Consider the following 22,592-nt stretch of genomic DNA (forward strand, 5'->3'; position numbering starts at 1 on the left):
ATAGAAATCTTGGTTTCTGCCACTGATGTTGATGTAAACTACAGTAGCTTCTTCTGCCAGTGCCCGCTACCTTAGTAAGTTCCCCATTAAGTCCAACCAGGCAGCATGATCTTTCACAAGCTTCTCAGCTCCCAGGCTGGGAAATATACTATGTGGTTGTGCCGAGTTAAATTGTTTTGAGCCTGCCAGTCCCACTCAATGCATGGGTAATATTGAGAGTTCAGGAGGAATGGAGACAGGCTAACCCCTTTAGACATCAATGGATCTGGGGTTGAGAGGGTGAACAGCTGTAAGTTCCTCTGCATAAACATCACCGAAGATCTCACGTGGCCTGTACATATTGGCTGTGTGGTGAAAAAGGCACAACAGTGCCTCTTTCACCTCAGACAGTTGAAGTTTGGTATGAGTCCCCAGATTCTAAGAATTTTCCGTAGGGACACGATTGAGAGCATCCTAACTGGCTGCATTACTGCCTGGTATGGGAACTGTACTTCCCTCAATCACAGGACTCCGTAGAGAGTGGTGCGGACAGTCCAGTGCATCTGTAGGTGTGAACTTCCCACTATTCAGGACATTTACAAAGACAGGTGTGTAAAAAGGGCCCTAAGGATCATTGGAGGCCCGAGTCACCCCCAACCACAAACTGTTCCAGCTGCTACCGACCAGGAAATGGTACCGCAGCATAATAGACAGGACCAACAGGCTCCAGGACAGCTTCTTCCACAAGGCCATCAGACTGATTAATTCATGGTGATGTAACTGTATTTTTATGTTATATTGACTATCCTGTTGTACATAATATTTATTATAAATTACTATAATTGCACATTGCACATTTAGATGGAGATGTAAAGATTTTTGCTCACATATATGAAGGATGTAATTAAAAAATCAATTCAATTCATTTCAATAAATGGTATTTTGATCCATTGTTAGTTGCTGGGAGGCAGGCCTTGCTAGCTGTTGAAGCCATTCTGTGAGTGCAGCTTGCTGACTGTGATGAGATAGTTCTGTGTTGCACTGAACAATATAAAGCGAAACTCCCAGCGGAAGACATGTTGGAGCACACTCGAGGCAACAGAAGATCTGTCCCATATAGATGATTTTTTTTGAGGCAAAATTGTAAAATTCTCATCCAACTATATGAAGAACATATTAATAATAATGAGTGCAGGAACTGCAGAGTGTGCTTCGGGATCATCTCAAGGATAACTAGGAATGGGCAATAAATTTGCCCTGCCGGTGACACTCATTTCTTAAATACCGAAGGATTAGCATATGATTGTTTACTGGAGTGAAATTTTTGACTAATTTAATTTCTGCATTTTAATTGTAAATAATGATATTAATTTTGTATGAATCAGATAAATAAAATGACAGATTAGTTTGCAGAGCTGTCAAAGAAAGGTTTTGCATAGACTAATTCATTTTAACATAACTGCTATAGTGCAGAAACTGATGATTGTTATCATTCATTAAATTATTGCTGAATTATGTTATTCATAAATATATTCCAGCAAATATTATAATATGAAAATGAGCAGCCATTTTGTTATTTTTTGTGAGATGCATGTACATTTAGATAATTTGTATGAAGCTGTAACCGATAACAGAAAAAATATTAGTGCTGGACATACTAGGGTAAAAATGGGTGTCCTTTTTTAAACTCCCGCGAATTAGCAGTGAAATGGAGCTGTTCCCTGTACCCAAAGCTTAATGACAAAGATGCTTAATAAGGAACAAAAAAGCCAGATAACTAGTTTTGAATTAATGTTGTGTCTGGATTTTAGTGTCTATGTATCTTGGTCACTTTTCCCAGCCCACTCCCTTCTGTACGCCTATTGTCTGTCCTTCCATTCATTCAGTAACACTTCTAATGCCAGGACAATAATTCCAAAAACAGGAGAGTTACAATGTCATTTTCTCCTTATTATTTTATTGCTTTCATCATTAGCGCATTGGCCTTCCTAAATCCGACTTGGCTTGCCAACTTCCTCTGCACTAGGATCACTTTCTTCTCCATCCTTTTCTCTCAATGCTTTAATCGATATGCTAGTGAGTGCAACTTTCATGAATGTTATATCATCTTCGGTGACAGACCTGTTTTAGTTACTCAAAAACTCACAATGCATTTCCAGCACTATTTGAGGAATCCATTTTGAGTTTATGGGCAAAGTCTTTAAGTGACTGCAGTTCAATCTACTTTTCTCAGTTTCAGAAGGCTGATTTGGGTATGCAAAAATGTGAGGAGAGTGTGAAATCACTGTTATTCTGAGAACACGTAACAGATAAATTGCATTTTTGCCATTGCATCAGTACTAGAATCTCAGGCAAATGTGTGTACTCTAAATTTCAAACTTGGACTCACCCCCCACCCCCGACCATTCTTGTCTGAGATAATTGCTAACCTATATGGAAAAATAGGAATTCTCATATTTTGGGGATGATCATCAGGAATTTCAGTCAGTGCTGCTCATTTTCATAGAATTCAAGAACCAAGATTTTGTGTTTAAAAAAAAGAAGTTTTAAAGAAAGAATAAACCTATTTCTATTGCTGAATGCATCTTTGAATTTAATTATTTGCAGGATGTGGTCTCAACTATCACAAGAGATGTGCATTCAAAATCCCCAACAATTGTAGTGGTGTGCGCAAAAGACGCCTTTCCAATGTTTCACTAACAGGATTAGGCACCTCACGGTCCACCTCTAATGATCTGTCGCCGAATACACCAGATGAGATGTCACTGGTAGGTTCTCTTAAGGAACTTTACATATCATTAGAATATAAATCTAACACTCTACTTAGCTTTAACTGAAAGGAAGCACAGATATAAAATGTACCATAAATCCTATGTAATGCTGTAATCCCATTTATAACAGGAAGCCTACCAAAGGACTGCTGATATAGAATAATCAAAGTCTGTTGATTTAGTTAGCAATGTAATTTTTAACATTTATTAAATTGCACACTATGATTACACACTGTTGACAATTTATGTTCGTCGTAATGATTTGTTCAAGCATTATCCTCAGCGGCCGATTAATGTAGAAATAACAGCTGCAACACTGGGGTGTTCTAATCACTTCATCCCTTCCAAAGGGAGAAAAAAATGAGAGAATTAAGTGTTTTAGTGAAGTAAACATCTGAAATTTAATAAGCAAGAGCTGCCTGTGATGTTTTATTTCATAGAAAGCAATGAATAGCATGGTTGATGTATCTCAATAATTGTGTCAGTTGCTTTTTATTTGGATAACTGTTAATTTCAACAAATGTTAATATTCTCAACTAGATACTTAAACATGCTTAATACTTGTGCATGGTGTTCCAAGTATGTAAGATTTTACATTTCTCCTGAGGAAACAACCTTTGTATGTAAAGGCTGTTCGAGTATCCAGATGACCAGTGCAAATCTCCTGGTCTACAAAGCAAGAATGACCCCAGCCCTTTTTTACCTGGAATACATTTAGCATGCATCTCAGACACTGGAAAGGTACCGCTAATGCTGTCTCTGCAAAGTCTGCCAGATTCACATGAAGTATAAGTGAATCAAAATTGTTGTCATCTTCCAGGCCAGCGTGCCCTGTATTATATTATCTGCTGGGTAGAACACATCGTTCATATGCTGTAAACAAGATTTCTGAATCAGAGACTTTTGTGGAAAGAGATTACTAAATGGATAGACGAAAAATGATCAAAGATGGGCTCAAAACCTTTATGACTAAAAAAGAAACATCCTCACAGACTCTTGAGCCTCTCTTGCCAGTAACTGCTGAAAGTAGAGAAAGAGCATTTGAGATGATGTAGAGAACCTCAGATTTGTACATCAGTAGCACACAGAGATCTTAGGCAAATGGTGGGAATTTGATCATTTCCAAACTTGTTTTATCTCTCTGTACTGTTGTTGGAGGAGAATGGAGTCGTCGACGCTGAGGTTTTCTTCTTTTCCATTTTTAAGTTGTTAGTTTTGCCCAAGTCTTTTAGTTTAGTTGATTAATTCTGTTTTTCTTTGGGGATGGGGTTTGTTTTTTTTTTGGTTTTGTTTTTTTTTCTTTTTCATGATTTTTTTTTCAGTTTTTTTTATTTGTATTATCCGTTGCCAGTTCTACATGATTGGGAGCTTTGTTAACTTACACTATTTGATTTTACAATTACTTTTCCTAAGTGTAACAATATTTCTCCTACTATTTGTATTATTGCTATGTTTTGTTTCTATACTTTGCAATTAATAAAAAGATTGAAAAAGAAAGAAAGGTAAATGGTGGGAGGAGCAGATCAGCAAAACTGCAAACTAGGGACACAAGGAACTGCAGATTCTGGAATTTGGAGCTAAAATCAGATCAATTGAGGAATAGCAAATGCTGGAGGAAAGGAGTGGGATCCTAATTCATAATCGTAACCTGAAATTTTGACAATCCATCTCTCTCCACAGATGATGGTCAACTCACTGAGTTCTGCCAGTAGATTGTTACTTTATTGCAGCTCACAGACTTCCTGCCTATTTGCTGTCATCTTCCACCTGCCCTATCTGTGATGTAGACACCAGTTCTTACAGTAGTTTCATCTGTCGCCACAGGATCCATTAAACTGATGTGGAAGCAAGATATCCTTAATCCCCAGGAACATGTGGTATCCAGGCTGAATTAGTTAACTAGATATAAAATTGGCTTGGTAGTAAAAGGCAGACGGTGGTCACGGAGAGTTGTCTTTTAGATTGGACGCCTGTGCCCGCAGAGTCTGATGATGGGTCCCCTGTTTGTCATTTATATGAATGATTTGGATAAGAATGTAGGTGGCATAATTAGTAGTTTGCAGATGACACCAGAAATGTTCATGTGGTGGACCATGAGGAAGGTTGTCAAGGATACAAAAGGTTATAGATGAACTGGGAAAGTAGACAAGGGATTAGTAGCTGGAAATTAACTTGGATAAGAATTTAGAGATGCTTTTTGGGAAAGGGCAGGACATGATAAACCAGGGCAGGACAGTCACAGTAAATGGCAAGGCCTTGGAGCATTGTTAAACATTAGGATACAAGTACATAATTTCCACTACATTGGGTAGACAATGTAGTGAGGAAGATGTAATGGTATAGTTGTCTCCATCAGCCATGATAATGGGTACAAATGATGGGACATCATGTCACAGTTGTACAAAATGTTGTTTGGGCCACACTTGGAGTATGGTGTGCAGTTTTCTCACTGCACTGTAGATACGACATGATTAAACTAGAGTAAGTGCTGGATCAATTCATAAGGATGTTATCTGGATTGGAAGGCTTGAGTTATCAGGAGGGATAACTCTAGAGCTAGGTTTATTTTCCTTGGAGTGAAGAAGATGAAGAGGTGACATGATAGAAGTAAAGAAAATTATAAGAAGCACAGATCAGGTAAATGGTCAGTGTCTGTTTCCCATGGCTGGAGTGTCTAAAACCTAGAAGGCATAAGTTGGTATCTGCCATGAGCTGAGAGAAGGTGGTGGAAGCAGGAAGAGTAACAACATTTAAGAGACATCTCAACAGATGCTTGAATGAGCAGGACCTGGAGGAATATGGAATTAATATCGGCAAGTGGGATTAGTTCAGATAGGCATGGGGGTTGGCATAGATACAGTAGGCCGAAAGGACAGTTTCTATTCTGTGCAAATCTTATAACTGTCTATTCAGAAGTTAGGCAATTCAAAATCCTCTATTTATAGGAATAGGCAGTTTTAACACATCAATAAACTTACAAACATATATTTTCATGATTCTCTGATGAGGTTGGTTTCAGAAGGCCAAGTGAGTAGGTTGTCTATAGTCATCTGAGATGTGTCTATAGTCATATAGTCATCTGGTGTCAGCTGCTCCTGTGCAAGGCAAAAAGCACAATTTATTCTTTATTACCCAAATCTTTATTACTTTGACCCAGGATTGCTGCACTATTTTCAGATGCCCAGCAGCACATAACAGATATATTTGCAAACCATCCTTGTGAATCTTTCTCTCTGCTATAGGAATTAGAGACATAGCTCCCAGTTTATTTTCTTACTGCAATTTATTCAGTTTTTAAGAACCACTGCATAATTTGAGTTCTGCAGTATTAACTAGTGTAGGACTCAATGATGAATAAGTCCTGATATTTAAACAGGAAATAATTCATGATATCTGTCACTGGTTGGGAAATAGTTCTTGACGACATTTGAATGTTGTTTTCATGAAGAACATATACACAAGTGTTCCTTTTACAATTCATTAAAATGGTGAAAATGCTTAAAAGATGAGAAAGCTGAAAACTTGATTAACTCGAGTGAAAATTATTTTAATTTTCCCCATTGAAAGACACAAAATATTTCTTAATATTGATAATGATCTGAATTTCACTTTTAGTGAATTATCGTGGATATTCTTTGTGATTGAGGCCTAGTCGTAATCTGTAGCCATAATTCTGAATACCTGATAATGCATTCACAGACCCTTGGTTTAGAAATCTCCCTGCTTTATCTCAGCTCATTCTGCCTCTTTTGCTGCAGTTATGATCCCTGGCTTTGTTTTTCTCTTTGTTCTACATTTATTGTGTGTATATGGGTGGCTCTGTTATAAAACAAAAGCAAAACACTGCCCCGTTATCTCCTTAGCCATTTATTTTTATCAGTTATCACAGGAAAGAAACAAAACCTTAGAACTGTTTGTATCCTTGATCAACACACGGCTCGTTTACATTTTTGTTCAAACTTTCCATCTGTTCCGGCATTCAGTGTGAAGTGAAATGTTTCACATTCCAAGACATGAATGGAGGGAAAACATTGGAAGGTTCTCCCCAATAAACAGAAATGGTCAATACTAAAATATAACAGCTATCCAATTTAAATTAGCTGATATATTATAAAACCAATGAATTTGAACATAGTACTAAACTTAACACAATGGCTGCCACTATTTCCTGATGCATACCAATGAAATTATATTAACTCAATCATTGCCACAGAAATATTGATACCCATTAAATAAATGCCACATCCATAACTCTGTCTGCTCAGCTCCTCTCACTTTATTTATCTGCTGTTAAACTCCCGGCCTGAATTCCAGTGAGGGAAGGGACATCCCTTGTAGCAACATAAAACAAAGGAATTTTATGACCAGGTACTGAGGGCAGTACAGAAAATATCTCCTTCTCCATAATTGACAACAGTAAGCACCTCTGCCCTTAGCCTTTGTCAGAACTGGAGACCAACCACACAGCCTCAACCCAGATCACCAGCAGGCTTGCTCACCACAGCATTTGACTGGCAGCTGAAAGTCAATCTTGGCAAGCAGTTAAAGTTCTCCGACGTCATCACATCATCATCATCACTGAGGGACATGGCCATTGTGTCAGAAACCTCGAAGCAGGTGGTCATGGTAGAACTGACAGTGCCTTGGGAAGACTGGATTGAGGAGGCGTTTGAATGTTAAGAAAGCTAACTATAAGGAGGTGGTAGAACTGTGTCAGAGACAGGGGTGGAGGGCGCAGTGTGAGCCTATAGAGGTTGGATGTAGAGGTTCTGCTGGCTGCTCACTCTGTAGAGTCTACTCTCTCCTTGGCAATTTGGGGGCTGCAAAGAAAAGAGCCATCAGGACCGTTACAGAGGCTGCTGAGTGAGCCTCCTGCTGGCTGTAGCTTAAGAGGTGTGACCCATGAATAAATGCTGCTGGGATATAAGTCGGAGCCTGATTGACCCTGGCTGGGTCGCCTGGGCGAAGGTATCTGATATTGAAATACCTGATACTCTCGATGACCCCAGGTTACAATACTGGTGATATGTCCCAGTGCATCCGAGGATGTATCTCAGCATCTCCCTCCATGATGAACATTATTTTGATGACACTGAACTTGAAATTCCTCAATTGGTCTCAAAGAATTTAATACAAATCTGAGATGTAACCCTCACAAAACATTCACTCCCTCTTGTACAAGCCTGCTCCCTCAATCCCCATGCTATTTAGATTCTAATCCGTACTTTCTTTACCTATTTGTAAAATGAACTTAATTCCCTTCTAGCTGATAATCTATTGTGTAGAAGTTTCACACTGTGAATGAATGTCCAGAATGTGGCCATTCACAGCCAATCGAATTCAAGTTTCAGCTTGTATATAACCAATACATGAGCTATATTGGAATCAGTGCCTCTAAGTTACTTAAAAATTTTGAAATAGTCCTATAGCCCTGCCTGCAGATCGCTCCAACACAGACATTGTCAGATTAGTATTCTGTTCCACGCACCCTGGCCCTGTGCATGTGGCTCATTATGTGTTTACACTCTCACTCATCAACAATGATGCATCTTCAAATGTTACAGGTCCACTCTCCACAACTCCCTCCCACACCTTCTGTCCTCTTATTTCAATAAGGCTTTTAGTCGGCAGTCCTAATCTATCTTTCTTCTCGTTGTTGCCCTATTCCACCTATAAGTGGCGTAGAAGCTTGTGTAAAGTTAATGTACAATATCAATGCAAGCTGTTATTTCTGAAGTATATATGTCAGCTGGTTAAATGTCACCACACTTCTGTTAGTTTAATGCACAGCACTAAAGTGCTAACCTTAACTGAAGTTCAACGAAACACGAGCATGCCTTTGTGAATGTCACTGAAAGACCAGCATTAACTGAGGAGAAATCATTGAAACACGTCTTTTTCACATAAATAGAAACATTACCAAGTCAGTCACTGAAGTGACAAGTGCCATTGAAGCTCCAGTATCTCAGCTGAATGACGTTCAAATATTTTCTTAACCCTAGTGAATGTCACAAAATTTCTAATGTTACCGCAATGCATTTTGCTCAAGCACTAATATTAACTCAATGAATAGCATTCAAGTAATAACATCAATTAAATTGATTTCATTGAGATGTACAAGAGTAGAAACACTGCAGGAGCAGGAGTAGGTTATTTGGCTTTTCAGAACTTGCTTTGTCATCCAGTATGATCATAATTAATCATTAAGTTCTTGGCCCGAAACGTCGACCATTGGACTGTTTACTATTTTCCAGAGATGCTGCCTGGCTTGCTGAGTTCCTCTAGCGTTTTGTGTGATTTTGCTTTGGATTTCCAGCATCTGCAGACTTTTTCATGTTTGTGGTTACAAATTCACTACCCCGCTCCCGTTTTCTTACCTTACCACTTGATCGCTCTAACCCTAAGAAGAACGTTTAACTCATTTTTAATTTATTGAGTGACTAACTCTACATCATCCTGGAGGAGAAGACATTCTCTTCATCTCAGACAGGTATGGCTTATAGCTTATCCTTTGACTGATTCCTGGTCCTCGACTCTCCTAATTTTTCCACTCCTGTGAGTTTTGTCGGCACCACAGTGGCACAGCAGTTAGCGCGATGCTGTTACAACTCAGGGAGTCAGAGTTCAGAATTAATTACCGGTCAATAGGTTATTATAAATTGTCTGTGATCAGGCTAGGGTTAAGTTGGGGGTTGCTTAGTAGTGTGGCTCAAAGGGTTGGAAGGGCCTACTCTGCACTGTATCTCCAAAACAAAATCCCTCACAATCATTTCAATTCTAACGATTCCAGTTTAATTGGCACTGGTGAATCTCAGTGACTTGTGGCTGGTGGCCAATAAAGCAAGGAAAACAACTAACTTCTTTGTTAATCACACTTTTTCTGGTAAATGATTATGGCAAATAATAGCCTGCAGCTTCCCTTTGCACTTGGAGGCAATTCGATGTGGCAGAACCGAGGTGAGGCAGGGGGCCCGAAGTTTGATTAAGTTAAGCGCTGGGCTGACTCGGAAAGGTTGGGTATAGGCTAAGTCGAGGTGGCGGGATCCAGGCCCCAGAGCATATCGAAGGGATGGAACCCAATGTCTGGACACCACTTTAAGTGCCAGGCCTGATTGAAAAAGTCTGGCACTGGGGCCCAAGGCAAGTGTCGGGCCGGTTCAGGTTGCTGCTCGGCTCTGCACTGAACTAAGGGTCTGTTGACGGACTCCCATTGTGGACTTCAGTTCAGAATGCTATTTGCTTGCAATTGTTGTTTGCATGATTTATTTTTTTTTCTCTCTGCATAATGGGTGTTGGCCAGTCTATTTTTTCAATGGATTCTTTTGAGTTTCTTCGTTTTTGTGGCTGCCTTTAAGTTGAATTGTGTCAAAGTGCAACAAATTTCTACAAATTGGTCTATATTGATTACAAATATAAACCACAAACTGATTGCATAAGTATTCTCCCCCTTCAAGTCAGTATTTAGTAGATGTACATTTGGCAGCAATGACAGCCTTGAGTCTGTGTGGATATGTCTCTATCAGCTTTATACATCTGCACACTGCAATTTTTCCCCATTCTTCTTTACAAAACTGCTCAAGCTCTGTCAGGTTGCATGGGGACCATGAGTGCCTTCCCCAGTGGACCCCTTTTCAAGTCCAGCTACAAATTCTCAAATGGATTGAAGTCTGGACTCTTAACTTGGCCACTACAGGACATTAACTTTTTTGTTTTTAGGCCATTCCAGTGTAGCTTTGATTTTATGTTTGGGGTCATTGTCTTGCTGGAAAACAAATCTGCTGCCAAGTTGCAGTTCCCTTGCAGATTGCATCAGGTTTTCCTCCAGGATTTCCCTGTATTTTGCTGCATTTATTTTATCATCTACCTTCACAAGACTTCCATGTCTGCTGCAGTGAAGCATCACCACAATATGATGCAGCCATCACCATGCTTCATGATAGGGATGGTGTGTTTTTGATGATGTGCAGTGCTTGACTTATGCCAATTATAGTGTTTAGTCTGATGGTCAAAAAGCTCAATTTTGGTTTCATCAGACCATAGAACCTTCTCCTTTTTCTGTTGATCAGTTTTTAATATATCCTGTGTCTCTCTCCAGAGTAAATACAGATACAAGAAATTCATTTAAGGACTCACGCATCTCTTTCTGCTGCATGAATAAATGACCGTGCTGATCTTCAAGTGGACTAATTTTCTCCCTTGCTACCTTTTCCTTTTAATATATCTATAGAAGTCCTTGGGATTCTCTTTCACCTTGAAGGAGAACAACCTGATGCCCTCCGTTAGCCCTCCTGGTTTCCCTCTTCTGTTTTCTTGCATATCTTATACTCCTCATGTATAAGAAATACTCCAAGCATAACAGGTACACAATGTGATAGTTCACTGTCCCATATAATTAGGAATTGTATTTCATTCCCTCATCTAAATAATTAATATATATTGTGAATATCTGGAATCAGTACCTATCTCTGTGTTACCCCACTTGTCACTGTCTGCCAAGGAGAAAAAAAAACATGTTTTCTCCTACTCTTTGTTTCCTGCATACCTCTCTATCCATATCGGCGTCTGTCCCATGTGTCTCAGCTTTGCATACTAATCTTTTATATGCGGCCTTTTTGGAAGCCTTCTGAATAAGCTGAAAGAATTTTATTGAAATATTATTTCTCTATTAAATTCTGCTGGAGCGCTAATTGTGCAAATTTAACTGAAATACAACATTGGCTCAATGTCAGTAAAATCGACACTAACCTTTTTAATGTGGAGTTATCATAGAGCTGTTAATAGCCCACCGTGTCATTAGCACACAGGGTGCCATAGGGATATAACCATTAGCCCACCAAACTGCTGACATTAACTGAATACGTCTCTTTGAAATATCACCCCAATGGATGTTATTAAGATATTTTTATCTCAAAGGTGTTACAGAAATACTAACACCAGCACATTCAGTGTTGCTGAAATACTAGCATTAGCTCCAATGGTTGTCACTAAAGTAATAATGATAACTAAATAACGATGACTGAAATATTGATGTTATTCCAATGAGTATCACTGAAGTGCTAGCATCACCCCAGGTATCACTTAAACACTAATATTAGCCAAGTCTTTGTCACTCAACTGTAAAAATTAATTAAAGCAATGTTGATGAAATAATAATGTTAATTAATACCGTGATTGCCTCATTTTAACATCAGGTAAGTAATTGTGTATATATAAATGTCTATCTCAATTTTCTCTATATCTCTATATAACCTATATCTAAACAGTGGATTCTAGTTAATTGGACAATTGGTGAATTGGGGCAGCCACGTCTTTGGGATAACTCTTAAAGAACAAAAACTAATTGAGAAAATAGCTAGGATTCCCTTTGTTTATCTGGGACACATTGCCCCTTAACTGTCACATGCACTTGCATAGCCATTAGAACAACGAAGAATTTGAAGGTATCGACAATCATCTTGAATGTTACAATGAGAATACAGATTTGGAAGGTTCCATTGCCGAAAGCATTGTATGAAGGTATTCCATTATCTGCACTAGGTGTGTGCACTAATTTTTTCATTTACATTCAATCAAAAGAACACGGCAGCATACACTGGATGAATTCCTCTGTCAATAACTATTAAGAGCCAATACACAGTTTTATGTTACCATAGTGGTATTTGTAGTGGTCTAATTTGTTTTGTATTTCCTTTAAATACATAATTTATTGCTCAATTGAATGGTAGTTTCTCTTTTTTATATATTTTTAACTATTTCCATGAAACTTCAGCTAATTGGGGCAGATGCTTAATTGGGCCAAAATGTACTGATCCTGATGATATATATAATTAATTTGAACGAAGTATAGAAAATTTGAATAATCCTTTTTGAAGACAGATAAACTCACAGCCATTTTTCTCAAATCACATTTATCAGATTTTCCATGTTTTGAATTTTATTTTGTTTAAACAGCATGTGGTCAGATATATTCTTCAAACGTGGAATGTCAAGAGCTTTTGAGTATCTTATATATACGTCATACATCACGCCACCACGCCATATATGTGTGCCTTGCTACAAGTAAAAATTAGAGTACATGAGTTATCACCAGCTCCATGTTTTTCTGTCAGTTAGTTTTTTTATCTTTTGGAATTACAAAACATAACAGGAGCAACAAGAAAGGTTTAGAACCAAAATCATTGTTCGTTTAAGAGAGCAGTTTAAACCACTGTGTCAATGGAAACAGCAGACAGATGCAATTGAGTGGCAGTCAGGAATACAAGTGAGTGTGAACAAAATTGTAATGTCTAAACAGAAGCTAGCCTTGCCGAACAGTTCGTTTTATTGTTGTGGCAGGGTTTCAGATACAACAGGCCAATGGGAATTTAAAGATGAAACTTGCAGAAATTGCAACGAAGTAGAATACATACTAAGAGCATGTTAGGCAGACAAAAATAAATGAACTGCACAGGGAAGAGAAACCAATAAAAAGTCAAGTTGCAGTTTCAAGAAGAGCACTGATCTGCATGCTGTTGATGAAAAGTCTGATAACTTTGGGAGTGACACAGGATTATGCAGCCTTGAAATTTATAATGTGAAAACTAACAACAGACAAGCAATATGGCTTAAACCAGAAGTGAATGGCAAATTAATTAAAATGGAATTAGACATTCGCTTGGCTATTATGGTTATTCCACAAAATGAATTTGAACTGCATTTCAAAGATACTGAATGAAGCCCACAGATACCCAACTAAGAACTTATATTGGAGAAAAGATAACACCCATGGGATTAACATTCATTACAATGAAATACAACAACCAACAAGCCTTATTGGGCTTGTGCTTGGTAAAAACAGGAGAGCCAGCATTGAGGGGCTGTCGTTGACTGAGACAACTACAACTTGATAAGGAGATCCATCTACCATTTGCATGCCACATTCCATGCAATAGAGTCGACTGAAACTGAATTGTGAAAGGCACTGAATTATGCGATAGCGGTGTTGAAGAATAGCATTAGAAAACTCAATCGCATCGAGGGTAAAATGGTGTTAAAAGAAAATAGCACACCCAAGTTTTACAAAGTCCATCCGATTTCTTATACCATCCTTGATAAAGTACCCAGTGAGCTGGATCGCACAGAGGCTGAAGGTATTCTTTCCAAGGTTGACTGGAGCCCATGGGCAATGCCAGTTGTCCTAATAGCCTAGAAGAACGGGTCTGTCAGGATCTGTGGTGATATTAAGGTCACCATCAACCCAGTACTGAAACTAGATCAATATCCTCTGTCTAGGATAAAGGATATCTTTGTGGAGGAAAACACTTCATCAATGTAGACTTAGCTGAGGCCTACCTACAGGTGGAGATGAAAGAAACGTTCAAAGTGTATTTCACCATAAACACTCACTATAACAGGCTTATTTTTGGAGTAGCATCTGCACCTGCAGAAGATGGGCCGAATGGCCTACTTCAGCTCCTTTGTCTTGTGATCTTGTGACACCTGCACTCCGGCAGATAACTATGGACCAGGTGCTGCCAGGCTGCCCAGGCGCTCAGTGTTACCTGGAAAACATCATTGTTACCAGTAAGGATGGCAAGGAACATCTCCAAAATCTCAAGACATTGTTAAAGTGTGGAAGATTATGGGCTCAAAGCATGACGCAACAAGTGTGAATTCTTTAAACAAAGCATCACTTACTGTGCTCATACCATTGACTCACAAGTATTACACAAGTGTGCTGAGAAAATTCAAGCAGTAATGGAATCCCCAAGGCCGAAGGAGATGTCACAGTTGTGGTCTTTTTTAGAATTTGCCTGTTATTATAACAACTTCCTGCTAAACCTGGCTACTGTTCTCTATACCTTGAATTCATTACTAGAGAAAGGGGACAAATGGCAATGGACAAAGCAGTGTGAGATGGTTGTCAAAAAGGAAAAGGAAATGATGACTTCAGACACTGTATTCACACATTATATTGACATTGGCAGAGCTTACCTTATGGTATAGGTGCAGACCTATCACATGTTACGAGTGATGGAAGTGATCACGCTCCCCCCCCCCCGCCATGGGCTTTGCAGCGTGTTCCCTTACCGCTGCAGAGAAAAATACACACAGGTTGCCAGAGAGGCCTTGAGTCTGGTTTGGGGTGGAAAACATTCCAACCAGTACTTGTATGGGAGAGAGTTCACCCTCTCAACTGACCATCAACTACTAGCGTCCAGTTTCAATCCACAGAAAGGTGTTCCACTACCAGCAGTAGTACCAATGCAGAGGTGGGCTCTGTTTCTTGGAGGACACAATTACAAGATCGAATTCAAGATGACGACTGAAAATGGAAATACTGATGGATTATCCTGTTTACCCTTGGAAAGGGAAATACTTTAAAAAAATTAACAAAAAAGACACTCCTTGATGTATTCTCCCTAATGAAAATTGAAAGCCTCCTATAATGGCAGAGATGATCCAAGGGGAAAGCAGAGAAGACACCGCATTGTCTCAGGTCTTCATGGCCACCCAAAATGGCTGGAATTTACAGCTGAAACTCCAGTTCCCTCATTTTTACCAGCACCAGGATGAACTTGCCCTCATTGGAGATTGCCTTATATAGGGATTGTGAGTTCTTGTACCATCCATGCTGAGAGCTAAAGTGTTGGAGGCGCTAAGTGCCAGTCACCTGGGCGTGGTCTAAATTAAAGTGTTGGCTTGAAGCTTTGTCTAATGGTTTGGGATAGATCAGCAGATCAAGCAGCACGCCATGCACTGTTCAGGATGCTAACACATCCAGAAGATGCCAAGAGTAGTGCCTGTACATCCCTGGGAATGCCCTGCATTGCCCTGGCAAAGGATTCAGGTAGATTTTGCCAGATCGCTCATGAGCACAAACATTTTGGTAGTTGTGGATGCAGCTACAAAGTGGCCTCTACTACAGCCTCACACACTGTTGATGGGTTGAGAAGCCTTTTCTCAAGGACCAGTGCTCCAGAACACCTTGTCAGTGATAATTGACCACAGTTTGTTCCAGAACAGTTTCAGTCTCTCAGGAAAAATGAATGGAATAAGGCACATTACATCGGCATCATCCCAACCAGCTACAAATGGCTTGATGGAAAACTGCATCCAGAATCTAAAGAACAGACTGCAAGCAATGTCAGCAGAACATACTGCAGTGACTGAATCAGAATCTTGCCAATTTCCTCCTTGCACATCGCAATGCAGCACATTCCATCACTAACATCTCACCAGCTATGCCGTTCCTGGGTCAGCCCATGCACTCACGCTTGGATCTCTTCAAACCCAATATCAGGAGGGGTATCTTTAGGTCTGAATGGGACAATTTAAAATCTACTATGCTGTGTATGTCTATGTACTAGTTGTATTATATGGTATACTGTTGTATTACATAAGTTGAGATAGATTCTATATTGAATTGGAGTTTATACAAAGCAGAGAGGTGTGTATTTAATATTTCAAGAGTAATCTTGTAAATATATTGTTTGGTTAAACATTCTGTATTGTTTACATAATGCGTTACATTATATGTATGAAGTACATGAATAGCTTATGTATGTCACATGCCATCTTACCATCATGTGCGAGCCGCACTAAAAGTAATAAAGAGTGCACAAGTTATGCCTGGCTCTGTCTTTATCTTTCAATTAGTTTTGTGGTTTGGAGCTGCAAAACGTAACAATAATGACACGCAGGCATTCTTCTGGAGATCATGGCAGAGTCTCCCAGACTCAAAGTACTTCACATTCTTATAACCTTACGATCACTAGTAATATCAGGTAGTTCAGTACAATTTCAATGATTACAATGACATAAATTATTTCAATATTTTGAGTCTGACAGTGCTTCCATTAAGTTACATATCTAAAATGAGAGACACCTTGGAAAGTTCAGAATCAGGTTTGATATCAAAGGCCTATGTCATGAAATGTGTTGTTTTACAGCAGTAGTGCCTTGTAATGCATAATAATAAAACAATATAAATTACAATAATATACTATGTGTGTGTGTGTGTGTGTGTGTATATAATTTATAAATATATATATTATATATAAATATGTAGTGCAAAGAGAGAGGAGAATGAATAGTGAGGTAGAGCACATGGGTTTGTTATCCATTCAGAAATCTGATGGTGCAATGGAAGAAGCTGTTCCTGAAATGTTGGGTGTGTGTGTTCAGGATCCTCTACTTCCTCCTTGATGGTAGCAAATAGAAGAGGGCATGTCCTTGGTGCTGGGGGTCCTTAATGACGGATGCCGCCTTTTTTGAGCCATCTCCTTTTAAAGATGTCGTGGATGTTGGCTGGGCTAGTACCCGTGATGGAACCGGCAGAGTTTACAATTTTCCCCAGCTTTTCCCGATCCTGTGCAGTGGTCTTTCCGTACCAGATGGTGATGTAACCAGTTAGAATGCTCTCCACGGTACATCTTGTGAGTGCCTTTGGTGGCACACCAATTCTCCTCTAACTCAAGTAGAGTGGCTTGACTTTTAACATACTAAAACTGTTCACTACAGCCTGTCAAGCATTGGCAATTCAAGAGCTAGTGCGGGTGCTGCTTAAATACAATGAGAGCATCTGCCCCCAGATTGTGTTTCAGATTGCAATCCGCACACCAGCTACCCTATCTACCTATGCTGCCACCTTCACAAACCTTTGCACTTGTAAATTATTGTTCCTCAAAACTCCCTCAGAACCTGCTAAGTCCTATCCTTACTGGATCCCCATCCTAAAACATGCATCATCTCATACATATCAGAATTAAATTCCATCTGCCACTGCCCTGCCCAACTTTCCAGCTGACCAGTAACATTCAACAGCCCAAGTGCCCTGCTCACTATTAGCAACACCACTACTTTTCATTAATTTCTCAATGTCTGCATTATGTTTACACAAATGCTGGGAGCCCAGGATAGAGCTGGCTGGGTTTACAACTGCTTGCAGACTTCTCTGATCCTGTGCAGTGCCCCCCCCCATGTCAGATGGTAAGGTAACGTGTCTGAATGCTCTCAACGGTACATCTGTAGAAATTTGTGAGAGTCTTTGTTGACATACCAAGTTTCTTCAAACTCCTAATGAAATATAGCCGCTGTTGTCTTCGTTGTAATTACATCAATATGTTATGCATCAGATAGATCTTTAGAGATGTCGACACCTAGGGGCTCAAAATTGCTCACCCTTTCCCTGAGGACATGCCGTTCCTGAAGTCCATAGTCAGTTCCTTGGTCTTACTGATGTTGAGTACAACCAGCTGATCTTCTCACTCCTGTACACCTCGATGTCACCACCTAAAATTCTGCCAATATTGGTTGTGCCATTGGTAAATTTATAGAAGGTGCTTGAGCTGTGCCTAACCACACAGTTGTGGGTGCAGAGAGAGTAGAGCAGTGGGCTAAGCACACATCCTTGAGGTGCACCAGTGTTGATTGTCAATGAGGAGATGTTATTTCCAATCCATACTGACTGTGGTCTCCCAATGAGGAAGTCAAGGATCGAGTTGCAGAGGGAGGTACAGAGGTTTTTAGAGCTTGTTGATTGATTGTGTTGAACGCTGAGCTGTAGTGAATAAACAGCAGCCTGACATAGATATTACTATTGTCTAGGTGATCGAAGGCTGATTGGATAGCCAGTAAGATTACATCCACTGTAGGGGATAACGAGACAGCCTACAGGGACGAGGTCCAGCACCTGGCCGCGTGGTGTGCCGACAACAACCTGGCCCTTAACACCCAGGCCCTTAATACGCAGAAGAGTAAGGAGATCACTGTGGACTTCAAGCATGCTAGGAGCCACGCTCACGTCCCCATCTACATCAACGGAGCTGTAGTGGAGCGTGTATCAAGCTTTGGTGTCCACATTTCCGAGGATCTCACCTGGTCCCTGAACTCCTCCATCCTGATCAAAAAGGCACAACAGCGCCTTTATTTCCTGCGGAGCATGAAGAAAGCTCACCTCTGTCCCAGGATACTGACAGACTTTTACCACTGTACCATTGAGAGCATATTCACCAACTGCATCTCAGTGTGGTATGGCAATTGTCCCGTATCGAACTGCAAAGCACTCCAGCGTGTGGTGAAAACTGCCCAGCGGATTATCGGCACCCAATTGCGCACCATAGAGAACATCTACCTGGGCAGGGCGAAAAGCATTATCAAGGATGCATCTCACCCTAACCATGGACTTTTTACTCTTTTCCCATCCAGTAGGTGCTACAGGAGCCTCCGCTCCTGCATCAGCAGGCACAGGAAGAGTTTCTTCCCTGAGGCTGTGACCCTGCTGAACCTTACATCACAGCGCTAAGCAGTATTGCACCCATATTGTACTGTCTCAGTACTTTTATATTTGTGTGCTGTAGTACTTTTTATTTGCAGTTATTTGTAAATAACACTATTCTTTGCATTTCTGGTTAGATGCTAACTTCATTTCATTGGCTTTGTTTCTGTACTCGGCACAATAACAATAAAGTTGAATCTAATCTAATCTATTGTGGCAATAGGCAATTGGCAGAGGATCCAGCTCCTTGCTTAGGCAAGTGTTGATTCTGGCCACGACAAACCTCTCAAAGCTCTTCATCAAAGTACTATAGATGTGAATGCAACTAATTGATTATTTGTTGATGCAAATTTCGCACTGCTCTTCTTGGGCATTGGTATAATTGTCGCCCTTTTGATGCAGACGGGAACCTCTGACTGCAGCAGTGAGAAACTGAAGATGTCCATGCATGCTCTCACCAGAGGGTAGGCACAGGTTTTCAGTGCCCTACCAGGTATACCATCAGGCCTTGATGCCTAACAAGGATTCAGTGTCTTGAAAGATGACCTGGTGTTGACTTCTGAGACAGAGATCATGGAGTAACCAGATGCTGCAGGGATTCACCCTTTCAAAGCATGCATAAAAGGCATTGAGCTCATCTGTGAAACATTACAGCCACTCATAATGTTAGGTTTCATCTTGTAGGAAATAAAGGCCTGCAAACCCTGTCAGAGCTGACATGATCTGATTCCATCTCTAACTTCAATCAGAATTTTTTTTTTCACTCTTAAAATAGCCTTCCTGTAGGTTGTACCTGGACTTCTTGTATAGCTCTGGATCACCAGTGTTGATGCCACAGATCTAACACTCAGCAGACTATGAATCTACTGGTTCATCTGTGGCTTTTGGTTTGGATATGTCCGGTATATTCTCAAAGGCAGACTCTCATTCACACAGGTCTTGATGAAGTCAGTGACAAATGTGGCGTATTCATTCAGATTCAAAGATGAATCCCTGAATATTGTCCAATCCACTGACTCAACGTAGTCCTGTGAGCACTCCTCTGCCTCTCTTGACCATATCTTCTTCATCCTCACCACTGGCGCTATGATCTTTAGTCTCTGCCTTTGGCATGGTAAACATTCTTGATGGTGGTATAACAGTGGTCAAGTGTGTTAGGCCCTCTGGTTCCACAGGTGATATGTTGGTGGTAGTTGTTCAGAGACTTCTTCAAGCTGGCCTGGTTAAAATCCCCCAAAATAATAGGGAAGGAATCAGTGTGCACTGTTTCGTGACTGCTGATCATGGTGCTCAGTTCCTCCGGTGCCAGGCAATGTTGGCCTGGGGTGCAATGTACACCACTACCAGGATGAAGGTGAAAAACTCCAAGTCTGAACCGCCAAGTCTGTGCACCACAATGAGTTAATCATAAAGCATACGCCACCTCCTCTAACTTTAAAAGAATTACCTGTCCTGTCTTTTTGGTGGATAGTGAAGCCCTCGGGCTGCAGTGCTGCTTTCGATATAGTGGAGGTCAGCCATGTTTCCGAGAAGCAAAGTACACAGCAGTCCTCAATGCCCTTCTGATGCTGTAATTTTGCTCAGTGGGCTTCAGTTTTTTTTTCCATGGACTGTACATTCGCCCGCAGAATAGTTGGGAGCGGGGGAATCTAAGGCCTCTACTTTTCTTTTTCAATATTTTTATTAGTTTCTACATAGAAGAATACAGAGTACAAGAAAGTATATATAAAGGTCGAAAAAAACAACTACCAATTACATTAAATCTATTCATAATAACAATCTCATTACCCTGTATTCATGTAGGTTAGTCAAAGTTATATTGAAATATACTACTTTATTACAAAAAGAAGAATCTAACCCCTACCAAGACCGAAGCTGTTTATTAAGGAAAAAAAAAGGTAAAATACCTTCGCGTATAATAAAAATTAATAATAGCCAACATCTGAATTTAAACAATGAATTGAGGTTTTTGAAAGTTTTAAAAATAATTCAGAAAGGGTCCCCACAATGTTTGAAAGTCTTGACAAGATACAGAAATTGAACAGCGAATCTTCCCTAAGTCTAAGCATGACATAAACGTCGCATAACCATTGACAATGAGCGAGAGGAGAAACGTTTTTCCATTTAAACAAAGGCGCCCTCCTAGCTATAAGAGAGCTAAAGGCCAAAATATGTAAATCTGATGTCTTCAACTTGATATCTTGTCCTGCAACAATATATAAATATAAATATAGGGCCGTCAGAGGATTAGGCTTAAAATTGACTTTGAAAAGTAAAGAAAAAGTATGAAAAACTTCCAATATTTTTCAAGACATGGACAAGTACAAAACATATGAATTAATGAAGCTTCTCCATTATTGCATCTGTCACAGTAGGGAGATATATCCGAATAAAATTGAGATAGCTTATCTTTAGTCATACGGACTCTATGTACCACCTTAAATTGTATGAAGGAATGGCGAGCACATAGTGATAACGTATTAACCAATTTAAAAAAATTTGTTCCACGTTTCCTCAGATACTTATGTCTGTAAGTCTTGTTCCCAGAGAGTCTTAATTTTGTCTAAAGGAGCATTCCTCGTCTCCAGTAATATACCATAAATATTAGATATTGAAGCATTATAAAAAGGTGTCAAATTAAAAATTACATCTAGTAAGATCTTATCTGAGCTTATAAGAAATGTGCATAATTGAGATCTTAGAAAGTCTCTAATTTGTAGATATCTAAGAAAGTGAGTTTTGGATAGGCCATATTTAGCTGACAATTGTTCAAATGAAAAAAGATTTCCTCCAACAGATCCCAAAAACATTTAATACCCAACCTGTCCCATTCTTTAAAAACTAAATCAGTCATGGAGGGTTTAAAAAATTAAAACAAATGAGACTAGAAAGGGAAAATCTCAATAAACCAAAATGTTTTCTAAATTGTATCCAAATCCTCAGGGTATGTTTAACTATTAAATTATCAGTTAGTTTACTTACAAATAAATGAAGTGAGGATCCAAGAAGAGAAATAATAGAAAATTTATTAACAGAATTAGCTTCTAAAGAAACCCATACTGGACAGTCTACGCGATTAATATAATATATCCAAAATGTAAGATATCATATATTAATTGCCCAGTAATAAAGCCTAAAATTAGGTAAGGCTAATCCTCCAGACTTTTTAGGTTTTTGAAGATGAACTTTATTTACGAGGATGTTTATTTTTCCATATATATGAGGATAAAATAGATTCAGGAGAGTCAAAAAAGGATTTAGGAATAAAAATGGGTAAAGCCTGAAAAAGATATATAAATTTAGATAGAATATTCATTTTAATAGAATTAATTTGTCCAATCAACAATATTGAAAGAGATGACCAATTTAATAATATCTTTTTTACATGATTCAATAAAGTAAGGAAGTTTTCTTTAAACAGGTGTTTATAATTGTTAGTGATTGTTACACCCAAATAAGTAATTTCATTCCTTACAATTTTAAAAGGAGGATTAGTATTAATTGGTACCAAATTATTTAAAGGAAATAACTCACTCTTATGTAGGTTCAATTTATATCCTGAAAACTGGCTAAAACGGGAAAGT

At 39.4% G+C, this 22,592-nt stretch overlaps 1 protein-coding gene across 5 annotated transcripts in view; it reads left to right on the forward strand.

Annotated features, from left to right (window-relative positions):
* prkd1 (protein kinase D1) overlaps window positions 1-22,592 on the forward strand; it is a 359,632-nt gene that overhangs the window by 185,759 nt on the left and 151,281 nt on the right. For all 5 annotated transcript variants that reach the window (XR_010018301.1, XM_063050558.1, XM_063050565.1 and 2 more), the window contains one exon: window positions 2,587-2,747. Coding sequence is in view for 4 of the 5 variants with exons in the window: in XM_063050558.1 (XP_062906628.1) it covers window positions 2,587-2,747 (161 nt within the window). In the remaining variant the exon portion in view is untranslated. The remainder of the gene's footprint in view (window positions 1-2,586; window positions 2,748-22,592) is intronic.

This window comes from Mobula hypostoma, chromosome 1 (assembly GCF_963921235.1).
Source record: "Mobula hypostoma chromosome 1, sMobHyp1.1, whole genome shotgun sequence".
In the NCBI taxonomy this organism is placed as follows: Eukaryota; Metazoa; Chordata; class Chondrichthyes; order Myliobatiformes; family Myliobatidae; genus Mobula; species Mobula hypostoma.